The 27,940-nt window shown below is 47.4% G+C and overlaps 2 protein-coding genes across 2 annotated transcripts in view; one reads left to right on the forward strand and one right to left on the reverse strand.

The window, feature by feature from the left end:
• Window positions 1-14,252: 14,252 nt before the first annotated feature.
• LGALSL (galectin like) lies at window positions 14,253-20,436 on the reverse strand. The gene is made up of 5 exons (XM_063391583.1): window positions 20,348-20,436; window positions 20,159-20,230; window positions 19,901-19,989; window positions 19,266-19,443; window positions 14,253-16,660 (listed from the first exon to the last, which is right to left on the reverse strand). Exons 1-5 carry the CDS (start codon window positions 20,378-20,380, stop codon window positions 16,517-16,519), a joined length of 516 nt encoding a protein of 171 aa, XP_063247653.1. The 5' UTR covers window positions 20,381-20,436; the 3' UTR covers window positions 14,253-16,516.
• Window positions 20,437-20,481: 45 nt separating this feature from the next.
• The window catches only part of LOC134547520 (uncharacterized), a 34,642-nt gene continuing 27,183 nt past the window's right edge, over window positions 20,482-27,940 (forward strand). The window contains exon 1 of the mRNA XM_063391582.1: window positions 20,482-20,522. The gene's annotated coding sequence lies outside the window, so the exon portion shown is untranslated. The remainder of the gene's footprint in view (window positions 20,523-27,940) is intronic.

Here is a 27,940-nt window from a genome sequence, read left to right on the forward strand (position 1 = left end):
TAGCAGCGAATTTGGCTCACAGTTCTCAGTTTTTAACTACTGAGCTGAAAAAAATGGTCATACATACTATAAATCTTCCAATTTATAGGTGCTTCTTGCAAGGAGCCTGAAGGAGAATCTTTTGTCTCAATTTCCCTGCATTTATCGAATTGTTTATGATGTAGGCCACAGGGTCTTTTCTGCTTGTTTGGTCAGATGTAGGTCAGCAGTTCAGTGGATTAAAATGAACGACTGATGGCAAGCTCCAATTGGTTTGCATGGAAATGGCATTGGGCCAATTGCCCAGTTGTGGAATGTTGTAGGAGAAGAGGAGACATAATTATTTCCAAATTTGGCCACAATCCATATTATATCCATATTTATCCATATTTTGCTGCAAATGGCCTTGTCTTCTTTGGCAAGACGTCCCATGGGCAGAGAACATATCCTTAGCAACTCACTGTTCTTATACTGGATCTATACCACTGTTCCATGCTGGGTGGAGTTTCCAACAAGTTCTCCTCTGTGGAGAGGCCAAGACTCATGACCCTTGCTAGGCATGCAGCTGTGTCCCAGGATCAGGCCTCTGCCTCCTTGGCAGCCTGTCTCAAATGCTGCTGTTCATGGGATCATTCACAGATCTTTGAGCAGCAATTAATTCTTGGTACAAAACCTGCTGGCAGTAGCCTGGGTTTTTGTGAGGAGCAAAGACTCCTCTGTGTATCCTCACGTGGAGCAGGAAGGAGTTTCAGGAGCACTGCAGAGAACTCCCGCCAGTCAAATCCTTGTTCCTCTTATTCAAAGATGGGATGTGAATCAGCTTTTGTTCAAAAATAACTTCGGCATTTTAGCAGGTGACTGCCCCCCACAAGCATGTCCTCTTGTACCCTCTGGGATCATTTTGTCTGAACTGTGCTGATGGAACCCAGTTGCTCTCCAATGGCCATTTGCAGAGGTGCTTCAGGGGTGAGGAAGATGTAGACTGAACGTGCTGGGGTAGCTGTGACAAGCTGGCCTGTTCTTCTCTTGCTTGTGGCCAGCCAGTCAGGGATGGTTGGTGTAGCCACTCCGTGGCTGCTGAGCCCAGAGTCTTTGATCTTTTTTCTGTATAAGTGTCTTCAGATGCAATCTGACGGCGGGTTACACTCACAAGATTTTTCCACTCTGTAGCTCTACACCATCAAGACATGCTTAAAATATCCTACAGGCCATGCCTTCAGAGAGGCCTGGGTTAGTTACACATCCCTGGTTTTGACTGACAATTTATACACCCTCACTAGCTAGGCCACTTCTCTGGAGAGTCCCCCTTTCTTGATCTGACAGAGATGCAGGCAGACAGAGCTACCCTGTGCCATATAGAAGAAAAGCAGGGTGATAACCCCTACAAAACATGACAGAGTCACTGCATGCTCAGCTTTGCCTTGGAGCTGGTTTGCTTTTACAGAGCCAGACCAGCTTCTTCTGAGTCAGATCCTGTTATAAGCACACTATTGTGGTGTCTTTAATTCTTTTTAAGAGTGGAACAGATAGGTTGCTTCCCCTTTCACAATTATTACCTTGTTATTGCTCTGCTTTCCAAAGAGTTCTGGTTGCATGGCACAGCTGCAAGCGTGCCCCAGGGCCTGGTGCAGTTAAGTGTGGTGTGTTTTGCTCTCTTGATTGTATGGAAGAAGTCATCACTTCATTATAAACTCACCTCTGTAGCTTTTCAAAGCTCATTCTTGCCTGTGGGAAAGCTTCAGGTGTGAAAAATGTCAGGTTCCTTGTGGGATAGGGCAGACTGTTACACCCCGAGCTGCACCTTGGCATTTCTTTTCCTGCACTACAGCTGGGGAGAGGGAGCAGATAGGGGTAGGTCAGAGCTGTATTGGGCCCCAGCCTAATGCTGGGCCTGGGTGAGCCCCTGCAGGGGTCTCCAAGTTTCTCTTGGAAGTCAAAAATTATGATATTGAATGAGTGAGTTTCATGAAGAATGGGAAATAACCTCTGCAGTTGTGGGAAAGATGCAGCATTTGTGTGAACTTTTGAGTACCAGTTGTATGCTTGTGGATTCTTTTAGGCTGATCTAACACGTTGATGTTGAATTCAACCATCTCACCTCCCAGGAAGCAAGCATGACCACCACAGGACTTTCACTGGAGCACAAAGATGCTCATTGTGCTTCCCATTGCACTGGTATTCCTCAGCTATGAAAAGCCAGAATCACTGTTTTTAACAAGGAAATGGTTGCTAGAAGAGAAGGGTCTCCCAAGGCACTGTAGGTGGTAAGTTGCTGTACTGGTAGAAAGCAACAAGCTGTGTTGATATCTACCTAACACATGTATAGCCTTTGGACTCCTTTGTGTTAGGGTGATTTTGAAGATCAGGAATAAATCTCTGTGTGACTGCCTGTCTGTATTTACACTTTTCTTGCAAGGGACAAGTCCAAGTCCTTTGACTTCTAATTCTTTGACTTCCATTATCTTTAAATTACATCTTTAGATGTAATTTAAAGATAATGACAGATGCTGTCGCTCTGTCAGAGTAGGATCACCCTTACCTAGATCTTTGCCCATGGTTTAGTATATCCCTAACCTGATTAGCCTTAACCTTGAATCTGAGGGTTTTCTCCTCATTTCACTGGGCAGTATTAAAATGAATTATCCTGATATGGAGACTATAAAATAGGTTAAAAAATTTTTTAAAATTCAAGCACTGATTCTCTATGCACCAAAGACCTCACTATCCTGAACCCCACTAGCAAGAAAAAATATCTGAAAATGCAAAGTATTGTATATCTGAAATCTTCAGGTTTAACAAAATGTCATTGTCCCTCTGTTGAGAGTCCATAGTTCCAAATCTTTGCACAGTCTTTACTTGGATGAAATGGACAAGGAACTTAAAGTGGATTAGAACACATCAGGACTCCTGAGGCTAGCTGAGACTGCATATAAAAATAATATTGTCTTAGAAAGTAAAAAGGCTGTGTCCTGCATCTGCTGAGCAAGGGCTTTCAATCCCATGGTTATTTTCCTGTGTGCTGGCAGGTTCACAGAATAGGATGCATTCTGGCTGCAGCTAAATAAACAGCTGGAGGGGAGTTGTCTCTGTGCAGAGCCATGGGCCTGTCCCATTCTGTTGGCAGGCACTTTGCCTGTTCCCTGTCCTTTGTAAAGGCTGCAGCCTTATAGGAGGGTGAGCACACTCACACACAACCTTGGCGTGGCCTGAGACCGAGCCCAGCAAGTGCTTTCTGTCCCACTCCCCCAGAGCTCCTCCCTTAATCTCTGATGTGTGTATATTTTGGCAAAGCACTCTGGAACACACGTCAGGCTGAATCAGGCTTTGTGTAGGCAGTGATCCTTCACCCATCCCTGGCATTCAGCCCTTCTGGAATCGAGGGAGGGGATTGTCCAGCTCTGCCCTGCACTGAGCCCTGTGTGAAACTTGGGGCAGCACAATCTAAAAAAGACACGAATCCATTACAGTGTGTCCAAGGCAGGGCTGTGAAGGTGATGGAGGACCTAGAGGGGAAGCCATGTGAGGAATGGCTGAGGTCACTTGGTCTGTTCAGCCTGGAGAAGAGGAGGCTGAGGGGAGACCTCATTGGGGTCTTCAACATCCTCATGAGGGGAAGAGGAGGGGCAAGCATTGATCTTTTCACTCTCTTGTGACCAATGACAGGACTTGAGGAAATGGAGTGAAGCTGGATTGGGAGAGGTTTAGGTTGGATGTCAGGAAAAGGTTCTTCATCCAGAGAGTGGCTGGGCACTGGAACAGGCTCCCCAGGGCAGTGGTCACAGCACCAAGCCTGGCAGAGTTCAAGAAGTATTTGTACAATGCTCTCAAGAACAGTGATGCCTTAAGTTTTAGCTTTTATATTTTCCAGATTCTGTACTGCATTAGACTATAACTCTGAACTTCATATAAAATGTGAGCACATTCTCCTCACAGCTTAGTCAGACAAAACAATCCTTTTCCAGCCCGAGAACCAAGGACACCATTGCAGCTTCAGGCCCAAGGAGTATAAACAACAGGGAACTGAGGAGAGAAAATTGGGAGGATGGGACTTCATAACCTGGAGCTGTAATTGGACATTTAACCCCAAAATATAAATGGGCCAAAACTTATAAAAGTGTGAAAACGTGTGATCCATGTTCATCTTGGATGTAGCCTTGGCCAGGTTCTTGTACTGCCCAAGGTGTATCCTCTGAAGGCCTTTTTAATAAATACCTGTTTTAATAAATACCTTTATCCCTTTAACACTGTCTAGCCTCTCAAGGCATCAACAGGATGTGACTCTTGGGGTGACCTGTCCAGGGCCAGGAGTTGGACTCGAAGATCCTGATGTGTGCCTTCCAAACTCAGCATATTCTATGATTCTATGGTTCTGTGACAACATGGTAAGCTACACACAAAACTGGCAACCCAAAGCAGCTCAGGTAAAATTTGTTTGCTGCTGTAACCTCCTCAATGTCTGTGGAGTACCAGCATTGTTTCCTCTACATTCAAGTGTAGGATACCACCAAGGAATGAAGGCTCAGTACTGAGACATTTGTTATTTCTGGTGCTGTTTGTAAATAAACTCCCCAGCCAGGAGCTACTGCATATTTGGAAGTCCAAGAAGGCAATGTTCTGTGTTTTCCTACATGTGCCAGGGCTGAACAGTTCAAAAAGGAGAGTGAAGAAAAAATTACCCCGTTCAGTCTAAGAAAAGTGATACATCTGTTCTCTCGAGACACAGTTCTGCTTTGTCTGGCTTTACTTTCAGTGAGAGGGGAGACACATAGAGCTTTCCTATTGCCACCTGTTTCTGGCAGTGCAGGACCTGCTTGTAAGCCACCTAAAGTTCCCATAACCAGTAATTCCTTTGGATCTCGCCAAGAAGAAACTCTGCTCTCAGTGGTATGGAAAAGAATTAAAAGTAAATCAAGGCCAAATGTTTACAGTGCCCTTCCCACATCATTAGCATTTCTGCTTGATAGAGTGCATTGTTTCTTACTCCTGTGTGTAGAAGGTGCTTGCACTGCCCGTGGAATGCCCACAAGGGATATTGTGCAGGCTCTCTTTAAGTGCCTTGGCTTCTCCAAGGGCCTTTTATTTGGATCTTTTTCCAAGCCTGGGCAAGACAGGTGAATCTCTGTGGAAGCAAAATTGCAAGTGTCTTCTTTGTTAGTTATGCACAACCTTCCCTCTGCCTTTGGCACTGAAAGCTTTTGCTGGTTTTTGCTTTCTTGGGGTGGTAGTTTCTTTACTTAAGGAAACACCTGGAGTCACCTACCGCTGGTCTACTGTTCCCATATCTGGTTTATTTATTTTTTTAACTTCAAACACAGGATGTGTATGTGTGTGAAAAAGGTATCATGCACCTACATTTAGGTGTTTGGTAGGAAATGAGTCTCTTCAAGATTCCTTTATAATCACTGGAGCTAAGGCCTCTGGAAAACCATTCAGAACATCAGAACCATCCCTGCTAAATCATCCTTTGGAGAAGCATCTCTCTTTCCACTGCTTGAATAGAGCACCCACAGAGACCAGCCTGAATTACCACAGCTGAAACAAGATGCTGCAGACGGTGGCATAAATACCCCTGGACTTTGAGCCACTACTCACCCGCTGAAAGGCTTGAAAGGCTTCCAGTTTTCCCATTAATGTAGTCACTCTGCTCACCTAAGCAAAAAAAACTTTAAAAAAAAGCGTCTTTGCAGAAAATTGTGTATTAAGCAGCAGTCTTTATTGCACCAAACAGCACTTTAAAATCCTCACCCCAGGAAGCTGTTGACACACGTTGGAGTCACTGTATCACCTTTTCCCACAAAATGTGCCTGTAATTGTATTTGTGTCTATGGTTACACGTTGCTGTGGAGGTGCTGGCGTGCTGATCTAGGCCTGAAAGCCAGCCAGCACAGCCTGTGCCTCCCTGGCCCTATATGGCAGCTCACCTGTGAAGGTAACCAGGATCTCTCTCTGAACCTCTTTGAGGTCTAAACCAAGCAAATGAAGCTGCTACATGCCCAAGATGGGTGGCAGTCTCTGGCAGTGAAAGCTGTGACCTCCTGTTTGAAGCCTGGCTCACGTCACCCCGAATGTTGTGAAGGGTATTTCTTCCTGCCATGCCCTCTCCAGAACAGCCCTTCCAGCGCTGCAGGTAGGAGAAGATGGTTTTAACATGAAGGAAGACACAAAAATTGTCTGGAGGCTGGCCAGAGGCAGGTGGGAACAGTCTGAGAAGGTGGAGGTCTGCTTGGTCTGGCGACACGGCTGTGTAGATTCACTGCCTAAGATCCCTTGTGGGGAGAAAAAGACATGGAAGGAGTCATTGGCTGCAGTCAGTTTGGGGTGGGGGGAGTTTTCTTGAGGCCAAGTGTAGGAAAGCTTGAAAGCACACATTTCAGCATAATTAGAGGCTTTTCTGACATGAAGATAACACTTGATGTGCAAAGTCTGTACATCTGGATTTCGTGTTGCGCTACACCCCCAGATTTGGCCTTTATCTTCCCTTTCCATCAGGATGTTGGGCAATTCACCACCACCTGCAATTTGCTTTGACTCTAGTGACTGTTAATTCTCACAGCGTAGATTGAAGACATCTTTCAGAAAAGTTTCCAGTTTGTTATTTGGCCATTAGGTTGAAAAGGTGTGTGTACCTTGAAAAAGGTGATAATAAACATGATGAAAGTGTAAAGGAAGCTAAGGGATACTAAGAAGTTAGGTTATGGTGTTCTCTTTATTCATCCACCTGTTAGAGGATGAAAGGGCATGTAATGAGACAGAAGAGTGGCACATCGAAGGCAGACAGGGATTTTCTTTGCATGTAGTATGTTGCCATTCCTGAACAATACCCACATGCATAAATGTAACAGGATCCTGCAAAAGGTCAGCCACTAAATAGCCTCCAACACCAATTGGAGCAGCAGTGATAAAAATATAAATCTCATGATTGTTGAATGGGCTTCTGAGGTCAGCTATGCTATAGCTGTCTGTCACAGCATTCCGTGTGCTGTCCTCCAGAGGATGTTCCAGTCAGCACAACCAAAGCCTGGGAGCTGTTTGCTCTGCCAGTTTTATCAAGTGTGATGGTCACCATGCTCCTGTGATGGTCTGTGACCATCAGCTTATTTATACTGGATACAATAACAGCCTGCTGGGATTCTGGCATTCTGACACTACCTGAGTGACTGCTGAATGCTTTAAGTGTGCTTTAGTTATTTCTTCCACAAGTGAACTCATGTTCTCCTCTACTTATTTGTGTTGGCTCTTAGGGGAAAATTTCAGACCTCTTCTGGTCCTGTACAAGTCCTGTCTAAACCAGCACAATGGCAGGACTGTTAACCTGGCTGATATAATTCCCAGAGAGTCTGGAACAGCTTCTCTGACATGAGACATATAAATGCTTTACAAGACCTGTAAGTTCCTGACAGGTGCTGCTACACTTTGGCCCTGCACAGGCAGCTCCTGGTTGCCTCACAAAAACAACTTTGCTCACAGTCATCTTGGCCCTCCCAGCTGCCTGCCCACATCTGTCCATTTTCTTCCCAGCAATAAGCCTTGCACTTCTGCAGTCCTGGTGAGGATTAGTGAGCCTCTGCACCGTGCTTGGCTGTGCAACATGGGCACCCCAAACACTGCCTGCTGGCAGTGGGACCCAGAACTGAGCCCTTGAAGGATGCCTGGGGATGGCCATCAGTTCTCTGCACTGCTACAGAGATAATTTCATGTGTAATGACAGGAGACCATGTGGGCCCTCTGAGCTCAAACCTTTTCATCCTAGAAAAGATTCAGCCTTTTCACAGCTTTCCTCAGAGGACACTCTCAGAGGTAAAATGGCTGTGCTTGCAGTTGTTGAATTTCTGAGCTGTGCATTCTCGCCCTTTCCTCCTACCCCAAACACTGAAATGTTTGCTGGTACTGTCCAGGAATTCATCTGTTGGTATTTTAATAAGCTGCTACAATTACACTGTGGGAATCTTGTTTCTAAAAATACCCCAGTCTCTGCTGCTCTCCAACACTAGCATGAGGTAATGGATCATATTCCCTAGTTGCCAGTCACACACAGGAAGAAGGCAATCAATACAGCTGGCAATACACAAAGACTACAACAATTATAATTACAACTAATTTCCCTTTCACTTAAAAACATCATCTTCTGGCCTGCATTATCACAGCTTCAGGTTTACAATGCATTAAAACAATCATGGCCTTCTCTTTGCTAAATGGAATCCTGTTATTTTGCTTAAGAGCATCCTTGGAGTTGCTCAGAGTGGCAAGGTTTATTACGGGAACCTTAAACCAGCTCCTACTCCAGCAAGTGCTCTGTTGCTATCAGAGTACTTCCACCAGAACTGAGAGAGGTTTTGCATCACTCAGGCTGTGATTGCTGTATTTTGTCTGGGGAAACACGTGTGCACACCATCTTTTGAATTTAAGGTGCAGCAAACTCCCTGATCTTGTTCTATCTCCTCTTCTGCATTATTTAAATGGCAGTTGAAAGCGCTGTGAGTCAGTGGAGGCTGTGGAAAAAAAAAATTGACGGGATGCCATTCATTTTTATTATTATAAAAAGCCCTATTTTGGAAGGATTTTGCATTACAAATAGTGCCTCTGATCCCAGAGGAGCTACTCAGTGTATAGCCTTACTCAACTTTACCATTGCATATTTTGTCCAAATAATGTCTGCCTGGTGAGCGGAGGAGGGGGCTTGGGAGCCTGAACTTCAGTGTCATAGCCAAAAGTCACAGCGATGAGACATTGTGAGGAAATCAGTGTATTCCAAATCACAGCACTGACTGCTGAGTAATGGCTGTTGCACCTCTGTTCTTTCCTCTCTCTGCCCACAGAATAAGAGCAGTGATGATAAAAATGGCAAGGGGCATTCATGAATTAATACTAATTTTAGATATTGTCAGTGCTTTGAAGTTGTTCAGTGAGTGGTGCTACGTAAAGTACACCTTGAGAGGTGTCTGTTAGAAGACACATAAAGGTCTGAAGCCATAGAAGACTTCTTCTGGCAGTGGGGTTTCCAGCCATGGTTCTCTAGCAGGGAGAGGACTGGCAATCCCTGAGAAAAGGCAGTGGAAATAGAGGGGAATGCACGTGCAAGCCATGTTCTGCACTCACTTTGCAATAATCCAAAGCTGCTCCCAGTTTTTGTTTTTTATAGCCACTGTAGCTCATTGTATCTTTCTTCCAAAAATGGGGTGTAAAAGGAACCCCTCTATCCTTGCTGCAGGCTTTGTCCTTTAAAATTAAAATACTTTGTCTTCCCCTTGTAAGATTGTAGTGAATCTGTTACATTCTTGATGTGTTTTCTACCTAGAGCTATATTCTGTCCTTATTCTGGTCTGGATCTCTCTTAGACAGCCAGTATCTTTCCCACTGAACAGAAAATTTCTTAGAGAGCAGCCAGGAAAGAATCCTACCCCTTGGAGCATGCAGTGCTGGAGCTGCTGCTGGAGCTTGTCAAACATTACAATACTGTCAGCACTGGCTTTTCGCCCATCAGAGGGGATTTTGGAGCCAGGCAGAGCCACTGAGCACTGTCAGAAACCTCCAGCGTTCCCATCCATGCTTGGCAAGAGGCTGCTCCACAAGAATGGAGCTTTGCTTTGCTCCATCGAAGCAGCTCCAGCCCGTGGCTCTGCTGTTGGTATCAGATTGCTGACTACTGAAATCCTGCTTTTCTCTGCTGCTTAGATCTACTGTTCAGCTTCACTGGAGTGTTTCTGGTCAACCAGGCTTTTGTTGCTGCCTTTCAGGGTCACAAGAAAGCCCTGCTCTGCCAACCAGGAGTCAGCATGGCTCTGGTTTGCTGTTGCTTCTTACTCCTGAGAGAGAGCAGCAGGTCTCCTCCTGCCTGCTGGGAAGAGAGCTGCTGAAAGGCACCTCCTTCTCGGGGTCTTTCACGGAATGACCCCTCCAGGGTCACAGCCCTGGTCTAGCAAGGCACCAGTGAGGGAACTGAAGCCTCAAAACCTCAACAGGATAAGAAATGTGTAACTTCTGAAGAATTCTGGAGCCAATGTGACGTTTCAGAGCCAGACTCTATTCTTAGAAAAATGGTGGAAGTCATAATTTAAAAATAAAAATCAAGTGCAGTGCTAGCAAAGAGTCATACTGGTGATATTCCTGTGAGTAAATCCCCCAACACAGATTGGCTTCACTTGAAGCTCAGAAAGTCTCCACCAAAGCAAGGCCCAGCTGTGAGGTGTCTGTAGCACTGGTCTGAACAGAAGTACACGTGGCTCTTGCCACATCAGGAGTCCTCCTCACCCCCTTCTCTGCCCCCTAAACATGCCTGCAGTTTACTTTAGTATTACAGGTCAAACTAGAGCCTTCCAAGGGCCTCTGCAAGTGGTGGAATTTTACAGATACCCCCAAGGCACTTCTGCAGGTGCTGTGCTTCTGCTGTCTGCTGGGGACTAGATGGTGCTTTTATACCATTCACAGCCGTTCCTGGTTTGCTTTGAGGTTACCAAATGCCGTGCTTTATCTCAGAATCCCCAGATGTCAACATTTTCCTTCTTAGGGTTGTGTGCACTAAGCAAAGGGGCAATCTCTCTCTGGCTTTGAGCAGGGATGGCCACAGATTAATACTTATGGCTTAGAGCTAGCGTGAACTTCCTGTGCAGCAACTGAATCAGTTATTTTATTGGGAGAAACCCCACAGAACCAGCTGTATTCAAATCCTGTTCATCTGCTGCTTTAATTTTCTGTTTGAATTTTGAGGTTTCCGTCAGAAAACCTCTCCTGTGTTTTACAGCCACAAGAGGATGTAGGGCATAACCCTTTACCCACTCGGGTCACACAGAATTTTCCCAATAACTTTAACTGAGAGTCTTTCCTCTAATGAAGTTATTTGATTGTTCTGCATGGTGCATTTAAACTGTGAAGCAGTTTTGCACAAGCTTCTGCCAAAGCTGCACATCTCATTCTAAAGGGAAAGAGTCTGAAAAACAGTCAGGGGATAAAAAAGCCAAAAGTTAAAGAAGTCAGGAGGTGTGTAATGAGCATTGATAATTCAAATAAAAGACAGAACAACCAAGTGAAGATTTCATGTTTTATTGTTATTAAAAGTTCATTATGAAATCAGCACAACAAATAAAAATAGATCTGTGGTGAACGGTATTACTGTTATTGCCTGGTCGTTTTGTGCACACTCTCACTTTTTAAAATCAGAAGGTGATGAATACAAGACATTTCACAATTCAGCAGACTTTGAAACCACTGTTCTTGCAGCAGAGAGAGGCTGTGCTTCCTGTTGACTCTATCCAGTGTATAATGCAGTCAGAAATAGTCCTCTATTCACACTTAAAAATAAACTCAGTTTTAGAGTATGTCCCAGCTGAAAATAACTGGAGAGTGAGAGCTAGAAATAACTCTTTCCTTAGGGACCTATTTCCATGAAAGTCAAAGGGATTTTTGACATGGATTGTAAAAGCAGGAGGACATAGTTATTTGTTGACAGATGGAGAGGCCTAGCAACAGGAGCTAGGGAGGACCTGTGGCAGAGTAGGAGTTTATTATTTTGATCTTGCACATGCTGCTAAATCTCCTTGTTGTAGTAATTGTCTGTGTTCATTACAGCAGTGATTGCTGGGAGGGTGTATCAAAGCCAGATAGGGCGTCTGCAGCTCATTTTCTTTTCTCCTTGTTTGGGTTGGCCTTGGTTCTAACCCTGCACACCATTCATTGACTTTCACCTGTGTGCCTTCTGATCCACATGAGAAAATCTGAACAATACCACGATTACAAAACCCCTCAGCAGGTCACTCACTGTTCCTGCAGTGGTGTAAGCTTTTCTTCCTCACCTCTGTGCTCATCACAGCAGGCATTTGGGGCTGCCTTCAGCCCCTGACCCTTGTTCCTTACATTGTCATGTCAACTCGAGGGGTGCTGGGAGGTTGCTGCCTGGCTCAGCAGAATTGTTGTCCTGCAGTTTTCTGCATGGAAAGGTCTCTGTGCAGCCTCAGTGCAGAAAACAGTGCTGGGGTTCTCTTGGAGGGAGCATTTCCTGCGGATAGGAGGCCAAATGAGTCCCACATCAGATGTACTGCTTGAATGTCTGTGGGGGAAAAAACACCTTAGTGGCTACTCCTGTATTCTGCTGTTATTTATTTGGGAGCTTCTTTTCCATCAGGCGAGTAGGAACATGAACCAGCCCATGCTGTCCAAGCTTGTAGGCAATGCTGGTTTGTTGCCACAAATCCTGGTAGGGGGTTGCAGAAGGTGGCAGCTAAAAATGTGGGAGAAGCCCTGCATCTCCATAGCCTGTGTCTTTGTCTGGCTCTGAAATGCCCACTAATGCCCTCTGAGCTCTCTTAGGACTCCAGCACATCATCCTACCCCAACCTCACCACCAAGCTGATGAGCCCTGTGGCTGCTCTGGCGTTGTTTCCTGCACACTGAATAGTTCCAAAGGCGAGGATAAAAATCGCAGCGCTGCTCCCCGCGTGAAAAATCGCTGGGCTTCAGTCTCAGCCTCACAGCAGGAGAGTGACAAGGGTGGAAAGCTGGCACAGCAGAATGGTGATTCAGGCTCTCCCTTTGGTTTTCAGGCTGTTTACTCAAAGCAGCCCTTGAGAAAGATGCTAGGCCTCAAGCATGTCACATTCAACCGGTTTAGCAATATTACGCCTATTTCTGCTCAAATTAGCCAGGGAGGGGAGGGAGAGTATAATATGTTAGTGCAAGTTCTCATAGACAGCATGTGAATATTTAGTACAAAATGTTCCTTCAAGGTGGGGCGAACATTTCTAATTGTGACACAAAAAGAAGGTATTTTGTAACAGTTTTAACAAGTTGCCTGTGAAAAAGCATTTGTGTGAAATATGTTTAGACAGACTACCTCACATGACACTGAAATATTTCAAGGCTCTTTCTGAGCAGGCAATAACCTAGTTTTGGTTTTTTAAAATCAAATCAGCTTTATCACAGCCAATCCCAAACATAACTAAATAATTTAGTTGTGATTTTTTTTTTTGGTTAGTTGTGGGGTTTTTTTCTTTTTCCTCTTCGGAAAAATAAAGCTATGCTAAGTTGAGTGTTTCCACTCCACATGGGTTTTACCCATTCAAGACTTCTTTCATTGCAGAATCAACTTCCTCATTCAGAGGAAACCACAGAAATATTCAGCTAATAAATTTTAGCATAAGATTTCAAAGGCTGGTTCATTCACTCCTGAAATCCTGGAGAATTGCAGCTTCCAAGAAGCTCACAGACCACTTGTGCCTACTGAAAAGCATTTTATAAACCTGGCCTCACTTGGAAACAGGCTTTATTTCATGTCTATTAGGGCTTACATCCAAAATGAAGATATGAATAGTGCCTAAATTGTGGAGACTGAAAAATTCAGGTGTAAATTTTGCAGCGTAGTCTCCCATTTGAAACATTTGGATTTGACCCAAAGTCCAGCTGAACAGAAACAATTAAGGCCTCGGTTTTCTCTGACTTACACTGCACATGCAAGTGTTCTGATCTTAACATGATCAGCCAGTGTAAGTCATGCACGAGTGGAACAGCCCTTAGTTACACAGACATCATCCTTTTTTCGCCTGCCATCACCTGGTAGTGCCAAGAGCAAAGGAAAAATAAAAAGGCTTCCAATCAGATGATAGACAGATGTGGAAGCTTTCTTTAACCGTGACTTTCTGCCCTTTCTTGAGCTCTCAGCCAAGGCATAACCCATCAGAAGAGGATTCACAGCCATTCTTGCCTTGAAGCCTGGCTCAGAAACCACAACAGGGCAGGACCAGGTGGTGGAGTTATGCAAAGCAAAACCAGAATCAGGGTCAAAAGAGCATTTTCCCCAGAGAGCAAACTCCTGGAGCAGGACCAAGTGGGAGTGCCCAGCACAGCAGATGGGAACAGGAGCAAGGCAGGATCACCAGGCTCCCACCAGAGATGCCCCTGACACTGCACTGAGCTCACTGTGACATCCCTGCTGCAGGCACTGTGCTGCTCCAGCCCCCGCAGGACACCGAACGAGCGGGGGGCTGTGAAAATCCAAGGCAGCCAAAATGCTTTTTCTGGGACACAGTAAAGGCATGGAGGGGGAATCTCTGCTGGTGGGCTGTCAGGGAGATTCCCTTTGGGTTTGTGCTGCTGTAGGGTCACGGAGCTACTTACACTGCCCACTGGCCCTGCATCAGCAAACCTGGCTTTGGATGTCCAGCTGGAGAAAGCACTAGGCACAGAGGGTGCTAAATTTCTCTCCAAAGAGAATTCATCTTCTGCCTGCATCAGCTTTGGAACCACAGGGAATTTCCAAGCTGGAGAAAAATCCAAAATACCTCATGTAGAAGCACCTTTCCCTTGGATTTTTATTATCATAATTTTTAAGAATATATTTTGTACCGAAACACTGTCAGCATTCTTTATACAATGGAAAATGACACAGTCATTATGTATCATGTAAAAGAGTAAAAACAGAGCAAGACAGGAACATTTCAGTTCAATCTGGAGTACAAATAGAACCTGATGTACAGCTTAAAAGCCACACACCAGATAAAAAGTTCATCTGGAAAACAACAGGACCTCTTTTATTTTGGAAATAGGAAGAAAAGTCAGGGAACGTTAAATGTTAAGGCTAAAAATTAACATTTTAGCTTGTATTTCATAGGTGGCAGCCTGATTCTTAATTCATCTGCAGCAGCAGCAACAACCCCCCTGCTTTACAAAGAGATTTGCACTTGCAAGAAATAAGAATCAGGCTTCTATGCTCAGAGGACTCTGATTGACCTCAACAGGCTTTGGAGTAGAGCCATAGTTGGAATTTCAGCTTGCAGTCTAAGGCTTCTTAACTGCAGGCCAAATGAGCACAAAATGAGGCTTTGCATTGGCATTCTACCCTTAACTTTGGATATTCCAGTTCTGGTTGCTTTAAACCACACTTTTATTGCAGGCTCAACATAGTTCCATTTGTGAGATACTTTTTGTTTTTTTCCTTAAATACCGTGCTACAAAGGATGTTTTTATAGTCTGTGTTTTAGTCCCTATATTATGTGTTTTCAAAATTGCCTAAATGTATGTTTATATCATGATTATAACTACTCAGAAAGACTCACTCAAGTCCACTGTGAGCAGCCAAGGAAAAAAGTGTACTTAGTCCTAAAGAAGTCAAGAAAAGTGGCTGTGTTCATTTATAGTGTAGCGCAATGACTGTGTTTATACAGCTATACTTACTATTTAAAAAGCTACTTGAAAAGTTATTATTCATGTGCAGTAGCTGATTTTCAAGCATTAATAACTTGGCTGTCTAGACAAGTTTTAATTGTCATATCAAAGGCCAAATGTGTTCTCAAACAAGTGTAAAGAATCTCCCATCTCCCTTGGAAAGAGGCTGGCTCTCTTTCTGAACTAAGAGATTGCCAAATTTAACTTCTTCTCAGGTTGTGAAAGCACAGTGAAACCCACAAATTTGCTGTTTAAGTTTTTAAAATGGACCGACTTCAGCTCAAACCTATCCTGTGCAGCAAAGTTAGTAAGCCCTGAAAAACAGATTCTAGTGAATATGCAGAGTTACCCCCCCCCACACACACCAACTACCATGCCCACGTTTTCCCAGGGCCTAGAGGGCTCCATTAAAATGTAACTAAATGTGCGATAGGAAACACGGTTTTTCAAGAACGATATGTAAAGTTCGCCCGAAGAACCTAAAACATTTTGTACATTCAAAATGTTTACACTTTGCTGTTCTTAATCGTCAGTAAGATTGTTCATTCTTTTTACTAATAATACATACAATGAGTATAAATAAATAAACTACAGATAAGTTTTAAAAATTGTATTAACAATACGTTGTGCAAAAACTCATGACGATCTACATTCTATGCAAATACCCTGACTAAAATACACAGGCTGTGTCCACGCACCCTCAGTCAGCTTTTGCACAGTCCTTGGGCCAAACCAGAGGCTGAGGGCAATCAGCAAAATTCCATTACAAGCCATGGAGGTAATGCTGATTTACACCAGCAGAAGTGCAGGCCCCAAGGCGTGTGCAAAAATGCCATAGAAATCAGTGGGAATTGTGCTTGACTAAGGACTAGACAGTTTGATTGTACCCCATTAAAGTGAGAGGGAGTTTTGCCATTGATTTCCATGGAACCAGGCTCAGGCCCCGGATAAGGACGTCAGCACGTGGCCCTATGTTGTGCTACACTACTCCACTTCAGTGCAGAAACAATATTTGCCAAAGGAAAACTTGTTTTTTGTCATCGCTACCGTTCGGTAACCGGTTTTAGCGCTGCATTTCAGAGATCGCCTTTTCTGCGAGATTTGAAAGGAGACTGCGAGTCTTTCCGAATCCATTCCAATTTGATTATCCAGCACAGGTGGGCTATTTTGATCCAAGAAAAAACGGCTCAATGTCTATAAACCAACAGTGCTCTTCGTTAGGATAAAAAAACCCAACCAGCCCGGTTCATCGGCACAGGAGTGAAGAACTGCATGCGGAAAAGGAACGGGGCAGCCTTCCTACCATAGCTGTGTCCAGAGCCGGCTGTCACTGCTCCCAACAGACGATGGCACCTGAGCTGGTTTGGAATCCGCAGTCCTAACAAGCTCAGCCCAGTTTCGTAAGCTGAAGATCTCCATTTATCTTTATCGTGTCAATTGCTGACAGTGTTTCGATACGGTGGTAAAAATCAAAGAGCTGATGTCCGTCCACAAATATTCTAAAACGGGGGTGCTCGCAAAGTATCTCAACCTGCAAGAGATAAAATGTTTGAACAGCATTGTTCACAGCACACAAACGTGCAGCTGCACGCTGTGCTGCTTATGTGTCACAAAGGTGACACCAGTTTGCCCCCTTGACACCAGTTACACCATAATGGATCTGCTCTTGCTGCACAGGGACATTAATCCAATCTCACGCTGTGGCAGCAATGAGCACGCTGCATCCCAGGCCACTGGCTGCTGAGAGGGTTTGTGTCTCGGAATAATGCCACCAACAGACTTGACCTGCTAATCACAGCAGGAGGAAATTTTACCTCCCACCCAAACCTTGCTACAAAGTTGTTTGGTTTGGTGGGTTTTTTGGTGGGTTTTTTTTTTTGGCTGCATAAGGAGGCAGTTCCCTCTGCAATGCTTTCCACATTAGTTTTAATCTACTGGAAGGGAGTAAACACAGAAAGGGGATATAAGTTTGTCCTCCCCTCCCACACATACCCAGCTGCTGCAGAACTAAAAACCCTTCACTCCCGTGGCTGCACACAGACCCTGTCAGACTAGACTCCATCCTGGCGCTGCAGTAAAGGAAATGCAGTGCAGGATTGCTGGGAATTCAGCTAGGCAGCTCTCAGGAGGCACAAGCAGGATCAGGGAGGGACACAGCTCATCCCTCCTCCTGAAACACCTGCAGAAATGCTCTGGAAAAGCAACAAAGCCTGGAGCTGAACAAGCTGGGACATGCTGGGAGATTCCTGATGTTTGGGGTGGCTTGAGAGGGTGCCCTGTTGTTAAGCTTTGCTGGAACTGCCCTGTCAGGAAGCTGGGACATGAGGGCACAGACCCACACTTTCACAGGCCCTTGGAGACCTCCAGGTCTAGACACACTAAGGAGAAAGTCTTCAGGGAAGCCACATGTAAATCCTGGGACATTTCCAGAAGCTGGAAGTCCGGAGTGAAGTGCTGCTACCAGACATTTGACTCTGCTGCTATTACAGTGTACAAAAATGGGAACAGTGCCCGTGACAAACCGACTGAGCCAAAGCCCAAATGACCTAAGAGCACGTTGCACTGGGAGAAGTGGCAGCAGGAGAGCTGCAACTCCTGCATCCCTGGTAGTGCACCAGGGAAGCAGCCCTGCTGCCACGGAGCTCCTGTGTCACTGCAGCAGTGCCTGCCTGAGGCCTTGTTATGTAAAAGATATGGTTAACACTGCTCACGGTCTGCTCTTCACATCACCCGCGGCCACGCCGCAGTGCTAATTGGACTGGATCACAAGCAATTGGCAAGAACACTTAATAGTCTAATTTATTCACCGAGAGGGAGACCATCAAAGGTACAAAGTCAACTGGGAGCCTCAATTCTGTTTGGGCGTTTGGGAAAAAAGGAAGAAAAAAAGGCAAAATAACAACTCCCTCCCTACAGTCTCCCAAGCTAGATGTGCAATATTGCTGTCCTGTAACATCACCTGTCATTAGTGGGACACGCACAAAACTTGCTCTGGGTAATTTGTCTGGCTCCTGTGAGGGCCCAGTCACCACCCAGTGCAGGAGGCAGTGGAACCCTCTCAGATGGAGCAGGACCCAGCCTCCAAAGCCTTTTCAAGTGCATTTCCCACACCACCAAAGGGTGTTGCCAGCTCTGATGAGAGGGTGAGTTTGTAGAAGCAAGTAGAGCGCAACCAATTTGCAGCAAAACCAGTCATAAGCACCCTCTTAACACCAAGCATCTGGGGAGATGGTGAGCTTTTGGGGTTGGGGGAGATTATCTTGGGGGCAAGAAGGATTAAGAGAGTTTGGCAGCTGGTCACAGCACTGGCATTTAGCAGAGGGGCAGTGAGGTTTTGTAAGAGGGATGGGGAGGAGGAGGGGTTTTCTGGGTCAGTTGCATGGAAGAGGCATGCAGCCTTTTTCCCTCAGTGTAGTGAGAGGGAAGCAGCCCACTGCAGCCACACACTTTGTTAGTCCTGATTTGCAAAGACATCTCCACATAACCATAAACACTACAGATGGGAATCTGCTTCTAGGTCAACCCAGTCCATCCACAGCACCACAGCACTTCCTTGTACACCATCTTCAAGTGACTACAGATTTAAATTTGATGGAAGGTTTAATCCCAGGGTTCAGAAAAGAATACCACTATTGCTTAGCTGTTTAATCTGCTAACACGAAGAGCTACGGTCAACGTTAACGTAACATCCCTGGAGACAAAGGATGAACGTGATCCCTATTAGCTGTGCTAAATTGCAAACAGTATGTCCATTCAAAAAACCATCAATATATACAGCAGCCCCACTGAATATTAACATTCTCCAGTAATAACTTGTAATGGGCTAATAACACAGAGGTACTTGTTAATTTATGGTTATAAAACTAAGCTCAGGAAGTTGTGCTTCATCACACGCACAGCATTACAACCTCGGAATTGTCACAGCGCCCAGGTGAGCTGTTCACAGCCCCATCTGAACCGCCTGCAGCTGCACGTAGCAACTGGATGGATACAAACAAACCAGCAACTGGTGTCTCAACCAGAGCAGTGCGGGCTACTCTGTGGGTTTCACGAAAGGCACGACAGGTTCTTCTGCAACTCGTATCAAGTGTCACTTTATCAGGCGCGGTGTAAGCCACTGCCATCCTGGTACTCACCCTAAAAGGCTGGTCCGGTATAAATGGAAAGTAAGGAATAGACGACTGCTCTTCCCCCCATTCTCCGGCTACACAAGAGTTTCTGACAAACTGTCTCTCTGTAAACACAGCTTTCAGTTCTATGGCTACATCCGCAGGAGGATCTTCTGACTCCCCGCAAGTCAGGCTGATGCCAAAGCTGCAACACAAACAGAACAGCTCTCCTTCAGCCAGAAAAAAAAGCAAATAATCCCCAAATGCCGCCAGTCTTACTTCTCAGCTTATTAAAGCCACATAGCGGCACAGGCTGGAAGACAGCTCAGCTCGTTCAGATCTCTCTGAAAGCTCAACAGGGACAAGAACATGGTCATGCAATGTGTGTGTGTGCACATATCTGCACACAGACGCAGATATATATGCTCGATATGCTGCTTCGCTCCCAAGTGAAAACGGAATCCCTTGAAGAAATGCCCCCTCTATGGGTCAAAGGAGAATTCGGCATGCTATATTTAAAACGATAAAAATAATCCTTTCCAGAAAGGAGGGATCCGTGAGGATGTATGTGTGTGTCTGTAGGTGCGGGTGGCCGCCCCCCTTCGCCCCCTCCCCGCGCCCGGCGCCCCCGGCACGGGCAGCCCTGCCCAGGTGTTTGTTACCTCTCGGGGTTGAGGTCCACTATGCCCATAACTAAGATCTTCTTTCCCGGCCTCATTCCTCCTTTGATGTGCCCACAGAAGGGGACGATCTGCAAAAGGACAGGGGGAAGGTGGCGAGGGTCAGCTCGGCATCAGCAGCGGCCGGAGCTGAGCGGGGGCGGGGGACAGTAAAGGGGCTGACAAAATAAAACACACCACCACCACCACCACCAAAAACACATAAACAAACAAACCCACAACAAAACAAAGGTGATTTACCAGGCGAGGGAAGTACACATCAGCCTGCACCGGAGATCCCAGGGAGTTGTTTAAATGCCCGTCCTCTATTTTCTGCAGGTGAAAAGGAGAGCGCTGAGGCAGGGCCGGGCGGAGCCCCCAGCCCGCCCCGCACCGCGGGTGCCCTGCCCGGCCCCCCAGCCCCGGCCCGCTGCCCACGGCCGCCCTCACCAGCGCGTCCCGCTCGGCCACGGTCCCCGCCATCTTGTGGAAGCGGCGGCGGCGGCGCTGGGGACAGGGCGGAGGGCGGGGGAGAGGGAGGGAGGGAGGGATGGAGGGAGGGGGGTCTGTGGCAGCCCCGGCGGCGGAGAGGTAGCGGCGGAGCCGGAGCGGAGCCGGTGCAGAAGTAGGAAGGCGAGGAGGAGGAGGAGGAGGAGGAGGAGGAAGAGGAGGAGGAGGGGAGCTGGCCGGCTGGCACTGCCTCGCCCGGCGGGGAGCCCAGCCCTTGGCCCGAGGGGGAGCCGGGCAGGGCGGGGCGGGGGCTGCTGCCGCTTCCTCCGCTCCGCAGCCGCGCGGCGGGGCCGGCCCTCGGCCAGCGGGGACAGCGCGGCCCCGCCGGGCTGGGGGGACGGCGGCGGGGCCCGGGCCCCTCACCTGGCGCCTGCAGGTGAAGGTGCCTGGGGGAGGGCCACTGCAGCCCCGCGCCCATCGTGTCAGGGATCGCCTTTATGTCCCACCTCGGACACCTCGGCGAGGAGGATGCGCCGAGCCGGGCGTCCTGGGTGACAGGAGGTGGGGACACTGCTCGGCCCCTCCGAAGTGAACATCCCCCCCTCTCCCCTGCGTGCCCCGCTGCTCGGACCCTCGGGGGGCTGAGGGGAGTCTCCCCGGGCCCGCCGTGCCTCCGGCGGGGCGCGGTGCTCGCACACGCCGGCCCGTGCCGGTGAGCTGCCATTGCCAGGCGGTGGCCGTGGTTATGCAACGCGGCGGTGTCTGCGGGCGTGCAGCTCTGCGGGACCGCGGCCACCTCCGGCCCTGCCCGTGCCGCGCCAGGAGTCCCTCTCCTGTCGCACGGCAGGAGTGACTGGACCCTCCAAACGTGCTGTCACGGTCCTTATGCTGAGTGCAGGGTCTTGGACACCCAAGGAAGGATTTCTTGTCGCTTCTTCGCCGCTGGGATTTGGTGGCGTGAGCATCCCTTTAGGAACGTGACACAGCAAGTGTGCTCTGCAGGACCTCCCACGGTGCCTTGGCTTTTCGTGCCTCTTGCTCACACACTGGGCTGGGCTGGTGAATGTCCCTGTCCTTCCTCCTCCGAGGCACGGTGGGGATTAATTAAATTAAGTAAAGTGGAGTGGGAGAAGCAAAGTCACTGCAATATGTAGGGTTTCGATATGATGGTGTCCGTTGGGAAACACTGGCAATCAGTAGGTGATGCCATTTGAGAAATGAAGAGGTACTGAGTGTAAGAACAGATTGTGCAAGTGTTTAGACGCCTGGCTATTTTTTCACTAATGCCCACTAATTTGGGCATGTTTTCCTCTCTGGATGCCCAGCTGGAGATGGCTCATAGAGCTCATGTTTGGAAGTCACGTACTGAAGTCATGGCTTCTTCAGGGTGTACCAGCACAGCTGGGCACAGAGGCAGTGAGCATCCCTGTGGCCCAGGTGTCGGCATGGGGAAACCACTGGGCTGTTTTCTTCTTGCCAAAACACCAAATGTCTCACCACCACACGGAAAAACATCTTGCTGGAGACTGAATTTGTAAAGAGTGCAGTAACATGAACCCATCACACATCAGAAACAGCTGGCTTGACAGTTGTCAGGTGAGTACATCCACAAGTGTACCACAAAGTGGAACTGGAATTAGCTTGTTGGGTTTCAGGTCCTATATGCTGCTCACCTCACCACGATGATGATGCCAACTGCATTATGTTTTTTTATTCTGTTGGTCTAAGAGAGAACAGAAATCATCCTAAGCTTTTTTTTTTCTTAATTTAGTTGTATGGTGTCACACATTGCCCAAAGAGCTCTTTTCAGAACCCTTTGTCTTCTCTGCTGTACAGAGAGCCACTTTGTTGGATAAAATTAAATTCATTGGACATAAAATCAGGCCAGCCAGTTGTTTGTGCCAAAGCAAGATGTTTTATGAAGGGAGAGGCCATCATTATGTATTTGTTTTGTAGCTGGTTGTAAATGAACTTTTTCATTTCAAAATATAATTAAATAACAAGACTTGTCCATTTGGCTAGCTGCTTTGCCTCCCGCTTGTCTTTTTGGCGTGTTTTCCCAAAACTAGCACAAATGCAGCATTTGTTTTGCTGGCCATGGATTGACTGGAACAATTTAAGAAATTTTGATGGAAAAGGACATTGATGATTTTTTAAAGCTGTGGTGGCCTGTGCCTGTCTGTTTCTGTGCCGTGTTATCCTCTTAGCCTGTAAGAGTGTGGGAGGACACTGAAATCCTCTGTATACCATGAACAATGTGAGGCAGCCAGAGAGGAGCTCTGCCTCTGTGTGCCACTGTCCTGCCTGTAAGATGGTCACTCCTGTAGTTTCTCCAGGGAAGAAGGGAGATATTCTCCAGCAGAAGATTATCTGCTTTGCCCAGCAGTCCATGGAGCAGGATTCCATGTGTGGGCAGGATATTCCACGTCCTCTCACCCATGGAGGGGCTTCCTTGGGACCCAGCTTCCCAAAAGACTCCCCTGTGCAAAGAGCTGCAGGGTGAGTGCTGCACCTAAGCTCCTCTACTTGCTCTTCTAAAAAAGGAGAGGTGTGAGCCAAATCTGTTCCCTCACCCATGTAGTGCTCGTTAAATCGTCTGTACAAAATAGCCCCCATTCAGTATTTTAAACAGCTTTCTTGGCAGGGAAGCTCTTGAGTTATCATGCTTAAGGGCCTGAGCTTTCAGACCTTGTGGTAGTAGCTGGAGCAACATGATAAATTTTTGTGCACTGCTGAAATGATGCTGAGATACAAGCTACTAAACTTGTCTGGTTGACCAAGTGCAAAAAACCTTGTGGACAGGTATTGTCTTCCATTTCTGGGTTTGTACAGCCTTTTGCTGAGTGGGAGCCTGTGACTCTTGAAATGCAGAGAATCATATAAAGATTAAAAAGAAGTGGCATGGCATGAACATCACTTGGGTGCAGTTAATGACATGCCCAGCCCAGCCACCAAAGACATTGCTGAGAACTGGCAAACCCAGAACTTCATCTTAATCCCAACACCTTGTATCTTGCAGCCACTCCCTTTGATGATTTAAAAAGGTGTATCTAATTCTTAGCTGGCCTTCACTGGCAAGGAATGCAGCACGATTGCAAAGTTGGTGTGGTATAATTACCCTGCCTTTCTTGCCCCATTACCACTGACATTACTCTCCTCATGCCTGGGTTTATAGGCTGACTTGTAGAACCTCTCTGGTTTGTTTTGCTTTTTTTAATGACGATGTTGAGAGGATGGGAGGTGTTTGCTGGTTTCATGGAAGCTTCCTTTGGTTTCTGGGTGGCAAGGCACCCCACTCCTCGTTTTTGTAAGACTCGGAAAAAGCTGAGTAATACAATAAAGGAGAACGTCTGGGAATAAATGTGATTCAGTGGTTGGAGCCAAGTGTTTAATAGTTCAGAGGAAATACTCCTTTTCCGAATTACACCTGAATGGCAGGGCTGATAAACAATTATTTGGGTTGTATGGCGAGGGTTTTTTTACCTGTGTAGCTTTGCCACTGCAAATCCTCAGTTAGAGGTGTTTTTTCAGGCGTAAATTTACCCTGGGTGCGGTGTCCAAGGCAGGACTTGGCAGAGGATGGTACTGAGAATTACAGGGGGTTGGAAGGGGCAGGGGGCTGCAGAGCAGAGCAGATCAGGAGATGCTGTACGTGTCCTCTGGCTGCGTGGATTCAAAGCATTCCGAGGACGGGTTGCTCTGGCGCTGTGCGCCGAGGCGAAAGCGCGGAGCGCCGTGTTCTGGTGGAGGTGTCCCTGAGCCTGCCCTCCCACGCTCACCCGTGGGAAAGGCCAGTGACACTTATCAGTACAGACAGCACGGAGGGAGTGTTCAGCAGCCTGTGTGCTTTCACAGCCTTGTGCTGTCACATCCCCGGGATTGGAAGAGGGAACCCAGGGTCAGGAGCACAGCACCCCTCTCTTGATGTTTATTTCATGTGGCTTCGCTGCTTCTTGTTGCCCTCTGAATTACTGGGGTCACGGGTTTTGCCCTCAGGGTTCGAGCTCTGTCTGTGTGTGAACCCCCTGGAGAAGTTGGTTTTCTGAGGCTCCCAGCAGCAGGTTGTGTAAAACGGTGTTTAAGGAATGGTCCTGGTGGCTGAGTCCCTTGGTCGCACACAGAACTGCTGCACACCTGGTGCATAACATGTGTGTATGAGAAATATCTGTCTTGACGGCTGTTTACTGAAGTTTGCCCCAGGATCTGAGGCTGTGTACATAAATGCACATCAGCTGCACCTCCAGCTCACTGCTTGCCTCTCCTTATAGCAAACAGGGCACCAAACTGCCCCCACAGCCCCCTCTGTCCCCTGGACCAGCTGTGGGTGCTGGGTGGGAGGAAGGAGCTGGCTGGGGAAGAAGAAGAGCAGGGAGGTCACCATGAAGACACGACATTCGTTACCTGCTTCTTTCCCTCTGGCTCCTGCACTGCCAATTTTGGGTGAGTTGTGGTTCCCACATCCAAGAGGCAGGCAGGAGAGGTTCCCAGCTGTGCCCATGCCACACAGAGGGCAGAGGGAGCCAGAGCTTGGGCAGCGCCTCTGCTCTGCCACCCTGCCCTTCCCCATGGGTGCAGAGACCCATCTCTGCTCTCCTTCTGGGGGCAGCAGCGCCTGAGGCTGTTTCTGCTCTCTTTCTGCAGTGGAAAGAGCTGTGGATGGACACACTGCTGGGGAAAGCTGGGGGATGCTCCAGGCACAGCTCCCCAGCTGGGGAGGGGTGTCCCTGTGGCTGCAGCAGGTCTTGGGCAGAGCTGCCTGACTAGACAGAAGAGATGGCTTGGAGCTCAGCTCACTCCATGTCCATTCCTGGTGCACAGGACACCACAAGGAGCCAAGAGAGCCCGGGTGACCCACCTGGAGTTGAGCTGCCTCCGTGTCATTGAGAGTCTCTCTGCTCTGGGCTGTCACTGAGTGCTGGTGCTCCAGCCGAGCAGTAGAGGCATCACTGCACATCTTCTCCCACTCCTCCCTTTCCCAGTGGAGTCCAGCCAGTGCTGAGAGCCTGGAGAAACTGTTGGGGGCCAGCAGGGATGACAGTGGGAGACTTTCAGCTGCCTCTGGCTGTGCTTTGGTGCAGGGATGTGCAGCCAGTGGAGTGAGCTTGTGTGGGAGGCAGGGAAGGGGAGTCCCAAGGGAGATGGAGAGGTCTAGGGAGCCACCAGCAGCACTGGTATGTGCTCGCTGGCAGTACTGGGAGAAAACCTGTCCTGCAGGACAGGGATCCTGGGAGCACAGAGAGTCCCAGCTCTGCCATGCTGTCTGCTGGTGCCAGGTACCAATTCACCAGCGGCCCTTTCTGCTGAGGAGCTGCTCTTCCAAAGGGAATAAAATCCTGCCTCCTTTTGCCTTTCTGATTTTCTCAGAGTTCTGTGACTCTGTCGCTGCAGGTGCTGATTCGTGTTCATTCGCTGTGACTCCTTCCCCCCTCTGCCCCCAAGTTGATGCCCACAATAAAATGGTCTTTCCTCTTAGAAGAGGCTTCCTGTAGCTTTTCACTGTCTGCAGGACAGGGTGGGGGCAGTTCACTATTTTGAAAAACTCTACGGGGAATATTCTTCACCTGTAATTTTTATAAACCTGCCTTGATGTTCTTGTTTTTAAAGTACTTTCTGCAAATGAAATGTGGAACCTGGGAATCTCATCTTTACATTTTAGTTGGTGGCAGTTCAAGTTATATGCAGAGCAAATTCTGAACTTAGTAATTTGTGGGCAGTGCAGTCCCTGCTGAATTCCCTGGGTGCCACTGGTTTATCCAAAGTGGTTTGCTGGTTTTGGTGCTTTAGGAGCAGAGCCAGCATCTGACTGAGCCCCAAACACCCTTAGGGTGCAGTGTGAGACTCACAACTTCTCTCTATCATCCAACAATGCCTTCAGAAAACCCCGTTCAGTCAGCACATCTGCCCAGGCTGGGAAGAAGGCCATTCCTGTGAGGAAAAGGAGAGATGGGAGCTGCTCTGAGTGGCTGATCCAGCGAGGTTTCCCAGCCTGTGCACGTGGGTTTCAGGTTCTGCATTGCCACCCAGCACTCGTTGCAGTTTGAACTCCTCTTCGAGTCTGGGTCGTGTGAGGTACCCTCCACGAGCAGCACTTTGCTCTTACAGGCATCCTGCTGTGCATTGCAGCAGTTCAGAGCTAAATAATTTAGCTAGGAAGAATGCTTTCTACATGACTTAGAAAATGGAGGAGAGGAGGAATATTGCAACAGCAAACTGCTGGGTGGACAAATACACTCTGCCTCTCAGTTCCTGAGCATTGCTGTTTGCCACTTTTGTTTCAAAACTGCTTTCTCTCCCATAATTATCTTCAAAAGAGAAATCTGATCCAAAACATCTCTCTTTTTTTAAAAAAAGTATTTTTTTTTAGGGTGGTTCATTGATTTCCATTTTTAATAATAAAAGTTAATAAACAAAAGAAAAAAGCCCCACAGCGATGTATTACCAATGTTCATACGTGCCGCAGCACACTTCAACTGTGGACATCAAAGTGTCTCACAGAGGTCGTAATCCTCATTTCAAAGATGAGGAAACAGAGGTGCTGAGAGAGAAAGTGGCTTAGCAGGTCAGTGACAAAGCAGGGCAAGAGTCCCCTGAGCCTGTACTGCAGGCAGAGGTGAGGGAGCAGAGGAGAACAAACCTGTCCTCACCTAACCAGGACAGCTGAGTCCCAAGTGCAGTGAAGGCACAGTGACACTGCAGGAAGAGCACCAAACCATGCCACGAGCCATAGAGCCAGCAGAGCCTGGTTCCTTCCAGTTTTGTGTCTAGTCCAGTAGTCCAGGGTGCTCTGCTGTTGGCCTTTGATGTCACAATAATCGGGTTCCACTTGTCTTCTCATCTGTTCTCTCACCAAGGGTGCTGGGGGAATCTGGCTTCTCAGCTTTGTTTTCAGTTCTCAGTTCTCTTTTCCCAAAACTTTGGGGTATTTGGGAATTTTCGAGCCTTTCTGTTGATCACTGAGGCCGTGGAGTCACAAAGAACACATTCTTGCACATACACACAGGCAAGTTTGTCTTGGCATTGCAATTGGGAGTTGCCTTATCCCATGGAACTACTCAGTCAGCACTTTAATGCTGCAGGTCTGTGGCTTTGAACATTTTCTACTCTGTAACAGAGTTCTGGAAGTGGATAGAAGGTGGCACAGTAAGGATGTTCACAACATTGGTCCAGTAACCACTTAAGGGAAAATGTTTCCCAAAGGGAGAGACAAAATTGGACTTCCAGCTCTGTAGCTTCCACTTCTTCAAGCCCTGAGAGGCTCACAAAGCAGTGAGACTCATTCATGTCATTCATTTGATGAATAACCCGAGTGAGAAGGCTTCTTCATGCCTGCAGCCATGCCCCCTTGGGCCATGGTCCTCTCACATCTTGTTACCCAGAGAGGGAGAGGTTCAGTGGGAATTTTGATGGGAAGGTCTAACGTAGCAGGTTGTAAAGCTGTCTTGATGGGCAAACTCTGGAAATACCCTGGGGGGCTGTTCAGCCTCCTTGATGGTAAATTGAAACCTGCTGATAAGAGGTTGGTTTCCTTACCTTTAACAGACCTGTTAAAGGCAAGCCATGGGTGCCACAGGTCTGCTGGCCAAAATCTGAAGG

This window comes from Prinia subflava, chromosome 2, assembly GCF_021018805.1.
Source record: "Prinia subflava isolate CZ2003 ecotype Zambia chromosome 2, Cam_Psub_1.2, whole genome shotgun sequence".
NCBI lineage: Eukaryota > Metazoa > Chordata > Aves > Passeriformes > Cisticolidae > Prinia > Prinia subflava.